Source organism: Pristiophorus japonicus, chromosome 1 (assembly GCF_044704955.1).
Source record: "Pristiophorus japonicus isolate sPriJap1 chromosome 1, sPriJap1.hap1, whole genome shotgun sequence".
In the NCBI taxonomy this organism is placed as follows: Eukaryota; Metazoa; Chordata; class Chondrichthyes; family Pristiophoridae; genus Pristiophorus; species Pristiophorus japonicus.
Window position 1 is genome coordinate 125442405 of NC_091977.1, and position 15676 is coordinate 125458080.

General features: G+C 45.5%; 1 protein-coding gene across 1 annotated transcript in view; it reads right to left on the minus strand.

The window, feature by feature from the left end:
• The window catches only part of cyp1d1 (cytochrome P450, family 1, subfamily D, polypeptide 1), a 90504-nt gene that overhangs the window by 34663 nt on the left and 40165 nt on the right, over positions 1–15676 (minus strand). The window contains exons 4-5 of the mRNA XM_070870135.1: positions 7007–7096; positions 1145–1268 (exon numbers count right to left, since the gene is read on the minus strand). Of these exons, the coding sequence (XP_070726236.1) occupies positions 1145–1268; positions 7007–7096 (214 nt within the window). The remainder of the gene's footprint in view (positions 1–1144; positions 1269–7006; positions 7097–15676) is intronic.

Sequence of the window (15676 nt, forward strand, 5' to 3'; positions counted from 1 at the left end):
GTGCCCTCCAATGTGTTCCTCTCCCAGCTCACTGCTCACTGCTCTCACCAGCATCAGTCTCCACAGCATGCTGTAACGCCTCCTTCTCTCCCTCCATTATAGGCCAAATTCGGGCAAATATCTGGCTGGTAACAGCTAATTTGTTTTTCCCTATTTGCTCTAAAGCTCTAAACTCTCCCTCCTTACTCCCAAAGCAGCCACACTACACCCACCTTCAGTCCCTCTCAGCTCCCTCCCTCTCTGCCTCTTCTGCGCATGTCATGATGACCCTTGACCTCCTGAGTTACGGGATTGGAGTGTTGTCATGCTGTTGCTAAGGACGCCGATACTTTACGGCAGAAGGTCAGAGAGATTTAACGTTACCGCCCAGTTCTTATCACTCGCCCAATTTCAAAAATGGAGACTAGGGGCTTTGAGAATGGGAGATAAGCCAGCGATCTGTAAACCCATTTTTACTGCCCACGCCAGAAATACCGCCCATTTTTGGGCGATCTGCACAAGTGTAAAATCTAGCCCTCTGTCTTTTTAAGGTAGTTTTGCATGACATCTGGAATATGATTTTTATATACTGTAATTTTCTAATCTCCAACATGTATCATTTTTTAAACAGAGAGTAATTTCTTAAAATTGAGAAATTAAGACTGCAGGAAGAGATGTTGAGATACATTCTAGGCCCCCAGCCCAGCTTGACACCGTCACCACCTTAGAACATAAGAAATAGGAGCAGGAGTAGGTCATTTGTCCCCTCGAGCCTGCTCCGCCATTCAATAAGATCATGGCTGATCTGATCCTGGCCTCAACTCCACTTCCCTCCCCGTTCCCCATAACCCTCGACTCCCTTTTCATTCAAAAATCTATCTATCTCCACCTTAAATATACTCAATGACCCAGCCTTCCAATCCTCTAATTCACTGCCTCACAGCTCCAGACTTTATCAATATTGCAGAAGCAAGCAAGGAGATTAGTGCCAGTTGGAGATGGTGAAATTCACCCCACTTCAATCCAATATAATTATGAACTGAAGCCCCAAATTAGTATCATCACAAAATAAATCACATCTTTTTCTTTGCTAGCTTCATTCCAAGAATTGTTTTAGCAAGTTTCTTAATAAATAAACACAATGACGTGCCGGTAATGTACTTACCTATGAGGGATTGTAAATGGCACAAAACTTGTTATCCTAAACACCTCATTAATGAAAGCTTCCATGTAAGGCAGCAATATCCGGTCTTCAAACCTTGGTGATCTATCTTGTCCCAGATTTTTATCTAGAAATAAAAATTGTAATCATATTAAACCCTGAATTATAATAAATGTTGGGCATTATATCTGATGTTGTTATCATCATGCAATCACAGCGATTGAAATAATCCAATTTTCATATCAACAATAACAAACGGGCAGTCATAAGAAGACGCTTTGATTTCTCTGCCTAAAAACTCCCATCAATATCAAAAATTTGCTTTGCACTATTATTCCCCCATAATCACAGTAGAGGAAATGGAAATGGATGAGCAATCCAGAGGTTGAGTTCAATTCTCCACATTGCAAGTTGTGAAATTGAATACAATAAATCTGGTAAAGTGAGCAAACACCAAAAATTGACAATGAAAATGAATGGATTGTTATCAAAATCCAACTGTTTCACAGATGTTCTTCAGGTGTGACCTGCAATTCACGACTACATAGTGACTCTTTTTGCCTTTGGCCCTTGGGACAACAAGGAATGAGCAATACTGTCTGGCTAGTGTCGTCTACATCCCAAGAACAATTAAGAAATATAAATTCTGATAAATACTTGCTGTAGTCACAAATATAAAAAGGGAGATTTTCTGCTTGGGTGCTCTTGGCACAAAACCATGTCCAGCAGGGATACACATTGAGAAATTGTGGACACTTGGTCCACAATTTCCCATCCTTTTATTAAATAGAAAGAACAGCAAAATGGGTTGCATAGTTTCCCGACATACATTTCGACTAAGTGCTCTCCATGCCAGAAGCAGCCAAATTGAAAACATCTCATTGAGATCATCACTATATATCAATTGAGTGATGCTTCTTGTCCATAACTGTGTACATCAATGATTTTGATGTAGGGCTAGAGGGAGTGGTGTCAACATTTGCAGATACTAAATAACAGGCATAGTAAATAATTCTGAGAACCAAAGGAAGCTCCATTGGAATATTTGTAAATTGGTGGAACTGGCAAAAAAAGGCAAACAGAATTCAATGTAAGGTGATACATTTTGATTTAAAAATTTAATTACTATACTTTGAATGGGCGAAGGCTGGGTGACATGAAAGAGCACAGAGATTTAAGGGTTCAGGTCCACAAGATATTAAAATCAGCATCTCAAGTGGCTAATTCAAAAGAAAACTTATAGAATACTGGGGGAGAAATTGGGCTGTGTAGCACCCATCTTTTAGGCACTACATGGCCGCTCAATGCTCAAAAATGGGATCCGAGATACGCGCACTCAATTCTGATGGGAAGTGCGCCGGATACCATCTTGGTAAAGGGGTTTGTGTGCTTGCACCTAACAAACGCCGGCAGCATGTAGACTAGGCAGATTATGAGGTCAATCAGTATGCAATGCTGCCGGGGCTGCCATTTTCAAACTCCATGCTCCTGCCTGAACATCGCACAGCTGTAAATGAAATCAAATTAAATGAAGGACCATCCCACCAGTGCTATTTTAAGGGATCATGAACTATTTACTGGTTAGTTGCTGGATTATTTTTCTGGCTGCTCGTGCAATTGAATGTGTTTTTGGAGAATTCTTATACTTGTCTAAAGTTTCTGCAGTCTACAGCGAGTGGTCTGCTGGTGCTGAAGTATTTTTTGTTGAAACAAGCTCGTGCTGAAACAAGTTGCTTCCAGACATGGGTGGCTTCGTAGAGCATCCTCTTGGAATCGAGCATGACTGGAAGAAAGAAAAAGGCTGTGGAGAGGACCAATGCTGGAGACATTGTCGTTTTACTAAAATAGTCATGACTGAAATCTGCCAATGTTTTGTGGTATATATCAATGACTTGACTTGAATGTTGGGGGTATGATTATGAAGTTTGCAGATGACACTAAAATAGGCTGTGTTGTTGATAATGAAGAAGAAAGCTGCAGACTGCAGGAAGATATCAATGAACTGGTCAGGTGGGCAGAACAGTGGCAAATGGAATTCAATCCAGATAAATGTGAGGTAATGCATTTGGGGAGGTCGAACAAGGCAAGGGAATACACATTAAATAGTATGACACTGAAATGTGTAGTGAAACAAAGGGACCTTGAAGTGCAGGTCCACAGATCTCTGAAGGTAGCAGGCCACGTAGATAAGGTGGTTAAGAAGGCATATGGAATATTTGCCTTTAAAAGTCGAGGTATGGAATACAAGAGCAAGGAAGTTATGCTTGAACTTTATAAAACACTGGTTTGATCGCAGCTGGAGTATTATGTGCAGTTCTGGTCACCACATTATAGGAAAGATGTGATTGCACTGGAAAGGGTGCAGAGGAGATTTACAAGAATGTTGCATGGACTGGAGAATTTTGGCTATGAGGAAAGATTGGAGATGTTGGGTCTGTTTTCTTTGGAACAGATGAGGTTGAGGGGAGACCTGACTGATGTGTATAAAATTATGAGGGGCCTGGATAGAGTGGATAGGAAGGACCTGTTTCCTTTGGCAGAGGAGTCAACAACCAGGGGGCATAGATTTAAGGTAATTGGGAGGAGGTTTAGAGATTTAGAAATAGTGGATGCATTGGTGACCATTTTCCAACAGTCTATCGACTCGGGATCAGTTCCGATGGACTGGAGGGTAGCTAATGTAACACCACTTTTTAAAAAGGGAGGGAGAGAGAAAGCGGATAATTATAGACCGGTTAGCCTGACATCAGTGGTGGGGAAAATGATGGAATCAATTATCAAGGATGAAATAGCAGCGCATTTGGAAAGCAGTGACAGGGTCAGTCCAAGTCAGCAGGGATTTATGAAAGGGAAATCATGCTTGACAAATCTTCTGGAATTTTTTGAGGATGTAACTAGTAGAGTGGACAAGGGAGAACCAGTGGATGTGGTGTATTTGGACTTTCAAAAGGCTTTTGACAAGGTCCCACACAAGTAATTGGTGTGCAAAATCAAAGCACATGGTATTGGGGGTAATATACTGATGTGGATAAAGAACTGGTTGGCAGACAGGAAGCAGAGAACCGGGATAAACGGGTCCTTTTCAGAATGGCAGGCAGTGACTAGTGGAGTGCCGCAGGGCTCAGTGCTGGGACCCCAGCTCTTTACAATATACATCAATGATTTGGATGAAGGAATTGAGTGTAAGATCTCCAAGTTTGCAGATGACACTAAACTGAGTGGCAGTGTGAGCTGTGAGGGGGACGCTAAGAGGCTGCAGGGTGACTTGGACAGGTTAGGTGAGTGGGCAAATGCATGGCAGATGCAGTATAACGTGGATAAATGTGAGGTTATCCACTTTGGGGGCAAAAACACGAAGACAGAATATTATCTGAATGGTGGCAGATTAGGAAAAGGGGAGGTGCAACGAGACCTGGGTGTCATGGTTCATCAGTCATTGAAAGTTGGCATACAGGTACAGCAGGCGGTAAGGAAGGCAAATGGTATGTTGGCCTTCATAGCTAGGGGATTTGAGTATAGGAGCAGGGAGGTCTGACTGCAATTGTACAGAGCCTTGGTGAGGCCTCACCTGGAATATTGTGTTCAGTTTTGGTCTCCTAACCTGAGGAAGGACATTCTTGCTATTGAGGGAGTGCAGCGAAGGTTCACCAGACCGATTCCCGGGACGGCAGGACTGACATGTGAGGAGAGACTGGATCAACTGGGCCTTTATACATTGGAGTTTAGAAGGATGAGAGAGGATCTCATAGAAACATATAAGATTCTGACAGGACGGGACAAGTTAAATGCGGGTAGAATATTCCCGATGTTGGGGAAGTCCAGAACCAGGGGACACAGTCTTAGGATAAGGGGCAGGCCATTTAGGACTGAGATGAGGAGAAACTTCTTCACTCAGAGAGTTGTTAACCTGTGGAATTCCTTGCCGCAGAGAGTTGTTGATGCCAGTTCATTGGATATATTCAAGAGGGAGTTAGATATGGCCCTTAAGGCTAAAGGGATCAAGGGGTATAGAGAGAAAGCAGGAAAGGGGTATTGAGGGAATGATCAGCCATGATCTTATCGAATGGTGGTGCAGGCTCAAAGGGCCGAATGGCCTACTCCTGCACCTATTTTCTATGTTTCTATCAGATATGAGGGGAAGTTTCTTCAACCAGAGGGTGATGGGGGTCTGAAATTCACTGCCTGAAAGGGTGGTAGAGGCAGGAACCCTCACCACATTTAAAAAAGGCACTTGGATGTGCACTTGAGGTGCCGTAACTTACAGAGCTACGGACCAAGAGATGAAAAGTGGGATTAGGCTGGATCATCATAGGCCGTCCCTCGAATGAGGATGACTTGCTTCCACATGGGTTCACAGATGTTTCAATGGAGGACTCGACATTCCAGTCCTGAATTCGAATTGAATTGGGTGGAAGATGCCGTTGCGTGGATTTTTTTAACGTGTGGTGATCGTTGCATATCAGCCACCTCACGAGCTCGACAGAGCTTGGCCTTTATCCAGTGGCAAGGGTTAACCAGGACAACTGGAGACCAGCTCTGCTGCATGGACCTAGTGCTCACAAATATCACAGTGTGGGCAGACCTGTGCTGCCCCTGGGTCCTCGGCTCTTCTGGGTCCCATACCCTCATTCGCCGCACCTCCGCCATGATCTCTCGCCGTTCCTCTGCCGCTCTTGGTAGGCTGACGCAGACACGATGGGCCGAAATTGCCTCCTTCTGTGTTGTAAATGTCTATGATTCTAAATTTCTATGATTCTATGAACTGCTGCAGCCACAACTGCAACCTCAAAGAAGGGCAAGTGGTTGTCAAGGTGACCGTGGCTCTTAACTTTTATGCGGCTGGTATGGGTTTCCCAAACCTTCTGCAGTTACAGCAGAATGCCTTTAAATTTTTTTCTGTCCGTTTGCCACTCGCAGCCAGATTGACAGACAGGATGCTTGTCGGGTGGGAAATTCTGCAGCGTAAGGCAGCAGCCAAGCTGGGCTGAGAGCAGGTAGCTCTATGGGGGGGTGGTCGGAGGGGGGGGAGATCGATCGTGGGGGTGTGGGGGGAGCACTCCTGCTCCTCCTGGCCCACAAGCAGTGCTGTAAAAACACTTGCCTTCCCCTTGAAACTGTCTTCATCTCCCTCCAGCTGCCAAGTTTTCCGAGCCCTGGGAGACCTGACCGGATACAGTCCAGCCTGTAAAAGTAGATTAAATCAGAGGCTGCCAGCCTCATTAAAATATTTAAATTGCCATCCTGCCTCCTGGGAGTGGGTTGGCTGCCGGCCCCTGTCCCAACTGTGTTAAAGCCGGAAGTGGGCGGGTTAGGGTGGGTTTGGGATTTCAAATTTTTAACCTCTGACCCGCAATGTTCCCTTCATTTTTTTTCTCCGTGCGCAGTCACTTTAAATATATTGCGTGGTTCACGGAAGCGCGGTATCTCTCCCAGCTGCAACAGCTTGTGAGCAGCCTGCACAGGACCTCAGGATTGATACGGGCCATGTGGCCTTGCACACCTTAGGGGGAATATTGCTGACCTGACTCCAACTCACCCATTTTTGGGTGTTATAATTCACCCCAGTGTGTTCTTTTTAATCCCCAAACCAGGCATCCTTATTGTGTCTCTGTCAGTTTGTGTTATATTATGGAGAGTTTTGTGCAGTGATCCCACTCAGCCAGGTTGATATTTTCAAAACAGTTTATGTTGAACCTGCATGGACAGCAAACATAGGAGACATTTCCTGCCGCCCCCGCCCCCCACCCAAATCAGGTGAGGGTGGATTTAATCCCCAGTTTCAAAGGTAAAATTACAGTTATCTAACTCACTGCAGCAGCATGTATCCTTGCATTTTTTTTAATTGTATTGAAATTTATACATCACCAATTTCCTCTTGCAACCTTGTTTGGATTTCTGGATAGCGTATAAGGTACAGAAAACACCACTGCAAACCAGTTGATATTGTATCAAAACCTGCAATAGAAAACAATGTAAATTATATATCTGTACCACAAGCATATTTTAAATCACACTAAAAATATGGAGGAATCGGCCTAAATTGTCAATGTATGCTGGCAGGGAAATCTTGGCCGCACCCCCACCCACTCCCACCCCCACCAGCGCACATCAGAAAACTGCAAGCAACAAGCCCACGATTTTCCAATATATGGGCAAGGTACCCACCGGAAATCTGGGGGTTGGGGGCAGGTAACAGATGGACTGGAAGATTTTTGTGGGGCTATTCATGTTCCACCTTCAAGGACCGCTGATTAGTCGCTCAACAACTAGTCCCAACTGACTTATTAAGTGATTGAACTGAGTACTCTGGTGTGCTGTGCCGATTTGCAAATTTGCAGTTAACCACTGCAAACCACTGGCACTTAAGCTACCATCTGTAAAAAGACCAAAACATACATTAATGCATGAGCACACTACAATTCACTATTTTTTTGAAAATGCTGTTTATACAAGTACAACGTCTCAAATCCGGCAACCTCGGGACCAACACCATGCTGATTTTTGGGTTTTTCCAGATTTTGGACAAGAAAATCGAGAGCGTACATATGCTACCGAGACAAAGTATAAATGGTGGCGTGGGTCAGGTCAGGTCGGGCCGGGTCGAGGGTCATTCGGTCCAATTGCATGCCATTTAAAACATAGCGGCAAAGCCGATAACTCGTCCGGCCCGCCGGTTTTTGGACAATAATTCGGATTTTATTTTACTGAATATCAAATGGGATTCTCTCAAAAATGTCCGGTTTTCGGACAATTCCGATTTTCGGACAGCCGGATTTGAGATATTGTACCTACAACATTTTTATCAAAAAAAGTTTGTTTTTAAATCTGCAGCTAGTGTGCAATGACAAATAACCAGGAAGCTGCCATGATGCTTTCATCATGTAACATTCTACCATACCAGCCCTCATGACTTGGAGCCATATATTCAAGGCTTGGTCGGTGATCAGGGCTATCCTGTCATCGTGGCTGATGACTCTAATATGTCTCCACTTGTCTGTAGAATAACTCCACAAGGCCTAGTGCTGTGCTTGAACTGCTGTGACCTTAGTCTCTTTATTGTAACTCCAAAGTGCCTGCACCACATGGTGACCAGTGTTTTATGCAGCTCCTGCCTCGGCCACCCACAGTTGCACCCTCTAGTGGTACCAGCATAGTATATACACAGAGTATACATATATGACAACATTCCCCCCCCAAAGTCTTTGATGCGAATTAGTTGCAGGTTGAGGCGATCCGGAACTCTGTGCTCTCTGGTTGATTGTCTGAGTGTCACTTCTGGCATGGGTGAGTTGGTCGGGCCACTGCTATCTTGCAGAGCTGTTGGTCTGACTGGACTGTTGGAGATGGTGGGATCATCCTCGTGGTTGGCAGCTAGGTCTGTTGCTGATTGGGTGTGTGTAGGCGGATCGCTGAAGGCAAGGTCCTCTCCCAATAGTTCCTGGTTACCTGTAAATCGCAATTTGGTCTGGTTCAAATGCTTTCTGCATGTTTGTCCGTTAAGCAGTTTGACAAAAAATACTATTCCCCTCCTTCGCTAAAACAGTGCCAGCGACCCATTTGGAGCCATGACCGTGATTCAGCACAAACACCGAATCGTTTACAGTGATGTCGCGTGATACAGCTGCGCGATCATAGTACATGTTTTACCGATAACGCCTGGTTTCCAACCTGATCGTTGAGGTCAGGGTAGACTAAGGAAAGCCTGTTTTGAGTGCACGCTTCCTTAGTAACTCCACAGGGGGGACCCCGGTATGCGAGTGGGGTCGTGTCCTGTAATTGATCAGCACCCGGGATAGACGGGTTTGTAAGGAGCCTTCCGTGACGTGTTTCAAGCTCTGCTTTATGGTTTGGACTGCCCGCTCCGCTTGGCCGTTGGATGCGGGCTTGAACTGGGCAGACCTGACATGCTTGATGCCATTGCGGGTCATGAATTCATTGAATTCTGAGCTGGTGAAACACGGATCATTGCTACTGACCAGAATATCGGGCAAGCCATGGGTGGCGAACATGGCCCTGAGGCTTTCAATGGTGGTGGTGGACATGCTGTATGCCATCATTACACATTCGATCCACTTAGAGCAGGCGTCTCACTACAACGAAGAACATTTTTCCTAGAAATGGGCCCACATAATCTACGTGGATCCTGGACCATGTTTTGGAGGTCCAGGATCACAGACCAAGTGGAGTTTATCTGGGGGCATTGCTCAATTGTGAGCAAGTGTTACACTGGTGCTCGCATGACTCCAAGTCTGTGTCAATGCCGGACCACCAGACGTGGGACCTGGCGATAGCCTTCATCATGACTATGCCTGGGTGGGCACTGTGTAGGTAGCGTATGAAGGTTGCCCTGCCTTTTTTTGGCAGAACAACGCGGTTGCCCCATAAGAGGCAATCTGATTGGATGGACATTTCGTCTTTATGAAGGGAATAGATAGGCGTTTCTGCGGCCGCAACCGAGACTCCAGGATGGTATGTTGCCTCCCTGGTGCAAGGGTCAAGGATGTCTCGGAGCAGGTGCAGGACATTCTGAAAAGGGAGGGTGAACAGCCAGTTGTCATGGTGCACATTGGTACCAACGATATAGGTAAAAAAAGGGATGAGGTCCTACGAGACCAATTTAAGGAGCTAGGTGCTAAATTAAAACATAGGACCGCAAAAGTAGTAATCTCGGGAGTGCTACCAGTGCCACATGCTAGTCAGATTAGGAATCGCAGGATAACTCAGATGAATACATGGCTTGAGCAGTGGTGCAGTAGGGAGGGATTCAAATTACTGGGGCATTGGAACCGGTTCTGGGGGAGGTGGGACCAGTACAAACCGGACGGTCTGCACCTAGGCAGGACAGGAACCAATGTCCTAGGGGAAGTGTTTGCTAGCGCTGTTGGGGAGGAGTTAAACTAATATGGCAGGGGGATGGGAACCAATGCAGGGAGACAGAGGGAAACAAAAAGGAGACAAAAGCAAAAGACAGAAAGGAGATGAGTAAAAGTGGAGGGCAGAGAAACCCAAGGCAAAAAACAAAAAGGGCCACTGTACAGCAAAATTCTAAAGGGTCAGAGTGTAATAAAAAGGCAAGCATGAAAGCTCTGTGCCTCAATGCAAGGAGTATTCAGAACACAGGAGAAGGCTCTGAGCTAGTTAGAATGGGTGAGAGCTCAGATGAACAGGATCCCAAGAAAGAATGCAACAGGCAGGAGGCAACAGAGCAGAGTAGCACTGGGGTAAGTGTAAACCACAAGGTGATAGGAAGGGACAATATGTATGAATATAAAGGGGCTGCAGGAGGGGTCAAAACTAAAAATCATGGTTTAAAAACTAGTATTAAAACACTATCTAAACGCACGCAGCATTCGAAATAAAGTAAATGAGTTGACGGCACAAATCATTACACATGGGTATGATTTGGTGGTCATTACAGAAATGTGGTTGCAGGGTGGCCAAGACTGGGAATTAAACATACAGGGGTATCTGACAATTCGGAAAGATAGACAAGAAGGGAAAGGAGGTGGGGTAGCTCTGTTAATAAAGGAATATATCAGGGCAGTTGTGAGAGACGATATTGGCTCTAATGAACAAAATGTTGAATCATTGTGGGTGGAGATTAGAGATAGTAAGGGGAAAAAGTCACTGGTGGGCGTGTTTATAGTCCCCCAAATAATAACTTCACAGTGGGGCGTGCAATAATCAAGGGAATAATGGAGACATGTGAAAAAGGAATGGCAGTAATCATGGGGGATTTTAACCTACATATCGATTGGTCAAATCAAATTGCATGGGGTAGCCTGGAGGAGGAATTCATAGAATGCACACGAGATAGTTTCTTAGAACAGTATGTTACAGAACCTACAAGGGAGCAAGCTATCTTAGATCTGGTCCTGTGTAATGAGACTGGAATAATAAACGATCTCCTAGTAAAAGATCCTCTCGGAATGAGTGATCACAGTATGGTTGAATTTGTAATACAGATTGAGGGTGAGGAAGTAGTGTCTCAAACGAGCGTACTATGCTTAAACAAAGGGGACTACAGTGGGATGAGGGCAAAGTTGGCTAAAGTAGACTGGAAACACAGACTAAACACTGGCACAATTGAGGAACAGTGGAGGACTTTTAAGGAGCTCTTTCATAGTGCGCAACAAAAATATATTCCAGTGAAAAAGAAGGGCGGTAAGAGAAGGGATAACCAGCCGTGGATAACCAAGGAAATAAAGGAGAGTATCAAATTAAAAACCAATGCGTATAAGGTGGCCAAGGTTAGTGGGAAACTAGAAGATTGGGAAAATTTTAAACGACAGCAAAGAATGACTAAGAAAACAATAAAGGAAAGATAGATTACGAAAGTAAACTTGCGCAAAACATAAAAGCTTTTACAGATATATAAAATGGAAAAGAGTGACTTAAGTAAATGTTGGTCCCTTAGAAGATGAGAAGGGGGATTTAATAATGGGAAATGTGGAAATGGCTGAGACCTTAAACAATTATTTTGCTTTGGTCTTCACAGTGGAAGACACAAAAACCATGCCAAAAATTACTGGTCACAGGAATGTGGGGAAGGGAGGACCTCGAGACAATCACTATCATTAGGGGGGTAGTGCTGGACAGGCTAATGGGACTCAGGTAGACAAGTCCCCTGGTCCTGATGAAATGCATCCCAGGGTATTAAAAGAGATGGCGGAAGTTATAGCAGATGCATTCATTATAATCTACCAAAATTCTCTGGACTCTGGGGGAGGTACCAGCGGATTGGAAAGCAGCTAATGTAACGCCTCTGTTTAAAAAAGGGGGCAGACAAAAGGCAGGTAACTATAGGCCGGTTAGTTTAACATCTCTAGTGGGGAAAATGCTTGAAGCTATCATTAAGGAAGAAATAGCGAGACATCTAGATAGGAATAGTGCAATCAAGCAGACGCAACATGGATTCATGAAAGGGAAATCATGTTTAACTAATTTAATGGAATTCTGAGGATATAACGAGCATGGTGGATAGAGGTGTACCGATGGATGTGGTGTATTTAGATTTCCAAAAGACATTCGATAAGGTGCCACACAAAAGGTTACTGCAGAAGATAAAGGTACGCAGAGTCAGAGGAAATGTATTAGCATGGATCGAGAATTGGCTGGCTAACAGAAAGCAGAGAGTCGAGGTCCTTTTTGGGTTGTAAATCGGTGGTTAGTGGTGTGCCACAGGGATCGGTGCTGGGACGACAACTGTTTACAATATACATAGATGACCTGAAAGAGGGGACAGAGTGTAGTATAACAAAATTTGCAGATGACACAAAGATTAGTGGGAAAGCGGGTTGTGTAGAGGACAGAGAGAGGCTGCAAAGAGATTTGGATAGGTTAAGCGAATGGGCTAAGGTTTGGCAGATGGAATACAATGTCGGAAAGTGTGAGGTCATCCACCTTGGGGAAAAAAAAACAATAAAAGGGAATATTATTTGAATGGGGAGAAATTACAACATGCTGCGGGGCAGAGGGACCTGGGGGTCCTTGTGCATGAAACCAAAAAGTTAGTTTGCAGGTGCAGCAGGTAATCAGGAAGGCGAATGGGATGTTGGCTTTCATTGCGAGAGGGATGGAGTACAAAAGCAGGGAGGTCCTGCTGCAACTGTACAGGTATTGGTGAGGCCGCACCTGGAGTACTGCGTGCAGTTTTGGTCACCTTACTTAAGGAAGGGTATACTAGCTTTGGAAGGGGTACAGAGATGATTCACTAGGCTGATTCCGGAGTTGAGGGGGTTACCTTATGATGATAGATTGAGTAGACTGGGTCTTTATTCGTTGGAGTTCAGAAGGATGAGGGGTGATCTTATAGAAACATTTAAGATAATGAAAGGGATAGACAAGATAGAGGCAGAGAGGTTGTTTCCACTGGTCGGGGAGACTAGAACTAGGGGGCACAGCCTCAAAATACGGGGGAGCCAATTTAAAACCGAGTTGAGGGAATTTCTTCTCCTAGAGGGTTGTGAATCTGTGGCATTCTCTGCCCAAGGAAGCAGTTGAGGCTAGCTCATTAAATGTATTCAAATCACAGATAGGTAGATTTTTTACCAATAAGGGAATTAAGGGTTACGGGGAGCGGGCGGGTAATTGTAGCTGAGTCCACGGCCAGATCAGCTATGTTCTTGTTGAATGGCGGAGCAGGCTCGAGGGGCTAGCTGGCCTACTCCTGTTCCTAATTCTTGTGTTCTTATGTAAAACAGCTTTATCTCGTCTTGCATATCTCTTGGGACTGCTGACCAGCCCCCATTGAGGATGCAACTTTTTACAAGAGATAACACAGGGATCTGGCAGGCCGTTACGGTGACCCTTTGCTTTTGAAGACGTCCATGATCAGGCACCGATTTGCGGGCTGCGCCTTTTCCACCCCGGTGGTGAGCAACGGTAGCCGGCTGAGGGCATCGGCGCAGTTCTCAGTGCCTGGCCTGTGGCAGATTGTATAATCGTAGGCTGACCGTGTTAGTGCCCATCTTTGGATTCGCGATGAAGCATTGGTGTTTATGCCTTTGCTTTCCGAAAACAGTGGGATTAGGAGCTTGTGGTCAGTTTCTAACTCGAACCTGAGTCCGAACAAATACTGGTGCATTTTTTTTACCCCATAGACACAGGCCAAAGCCTCCTTCTCCACCATACTGTAGGCTCTTTCGGCCTTGGATAGACTTCTAGATGCATATGCAACCGGTTGGAGTTTGCCCGCTATATTTGCTTGCTGTAAAACACAACCGACACCGTACGATGACGCGTCACATGCTAAAACTAGACATTTACCTGGGTCATACAAGACAAGCAACTTGTTCGAACACAGCAAGTTTCTGGCCTTTTTGAAGGTGGCCTCTTGATTTTGACCCCAAACCCAGTCGTCTCCCTTGCGTAGCAACTTGTGCAATGGTTCGAGCAAGGTGCTCAACCCTGGAAGAAAGTTACCGAAATAGTTGAAGAGTCCCAGAAATGAGCGCAGCTCCGTTACATTTCGTAGTCTGGGTGCATTCTTGATGGCCTGTCTTCGAGTCCGTGAGCCTGATGCCTTCTGCCGCAATCTTCCTCCCCAGAAATTCTACCTCTGGCGCCAGGATCGTTTCAGCTGGAGTCCGACTCTGTTTAGTCGATTTAAAACCTCTTGCAGGTTGTGCAGGTGTTCGGTGGTGTCGCGACCAGTGATTAGGATGTCATCCTGAAAAACAACGGTGCATGGAACCGATTTCAACAGACTCTCCATGCTCCTTTGGAAGATAGTTGCAGCCGAGTGGATCCCGAACGGGCACCTTTGATACAAAAACAGTCTTTTGTGTGTGTTAATGCATGTTATTTTTTTCGATGATTCAGCCAGCTCCTGGGTCATGTAAGCGGAGGTTAGATCCAGCTTGGTGAACGCCTTTCCCTCTGCTAATGTCGCAAAAAGATCATCGGCTTTGGGTAGTGGGTACTGGTCCTGTAATGAAACTCAGTTGATCGTTACCTTGTAGTCGCTGCAGATTCTGACCATGCCATCTCTCTTTAGTACCGGAACAATTGGCTGGCCCACTTATTGAATTCGACTGGTGATATGAAGTCTGTCCAATTCGATCTCCACTTTCTCCCTCATCATGTAAGGGACCACTCGAGCCTTGTGATGAACAGGCTGTGTCTCGGGGACCAAGTGGATCTGCACTTTGGCGCCTGTGAAGTTGCCGATGCCTGGTTCAAATAAGGATGGGAACTTGCTCAGCACTTGAGCACAGAAAGCATCGTCCACTGAAGATAGTGCTTTGACGCCTTCCCAGTTCCACCGAATCATCCCCATCCAGCTTCTGCCAAGCAGCGTTGGCCCGTCGCCTGGTACAACCCACAGTGGCAATTCATGTATCTCTCCATCATAGGATACTTTTACGTTCGCACTGCCGATAACTGGTATCAGTACCTTGGTGTAAGTGCGCAGCTTTGTCTGAATCGGGCTCAGTTTGGTTCTTTGTTGCCCCACAGCCTCTCAAATGCCTTCTGGCTCATAAGTGACTGACTCACCATGTCCAACTCCATGGAAACAGGAATGCCATTTATCTTGACTTTCATCATCATGGGGGGACTTTTGGTAGTGAAGGTGTGCACCCCGTGCACTGCTTCCTCGGGCTGAGTCGCCTCTCTAGCTTGTACTTTATGATCCTTGCTGGATCGGAAACCTCCTGCTGGCTCCTCTGTCACATTTTGAGTCGCAGTTCTTCTGCACATTCGCTGTGGGTGGCCCTTTTGGCTGCAGCCTTTGCACACAGTGTCTGAATCGACACAGGCGGCCTGATGGTTACCCCCGCAATGTCAGCATGTTAAATGATTCACATTTACACCCCTTGGCGGACTCTGAGTCGGACTAATTTTTTGATCAACAGTTATTTTCTGCACAGTATTTGCCAGTGAGTTTTGATTCCGGGAGAATCTCAACGTTGAGGCCGTGAACGCCTGGCTTAAGGTGATGGTCCGCTTCACGTCCCGTCCCGTCGCGAAAACGTCCCGCAACACATTGTTGAGGAGTTCGCCAAATTTGCATGGTTCCACGAGCCTTCATAG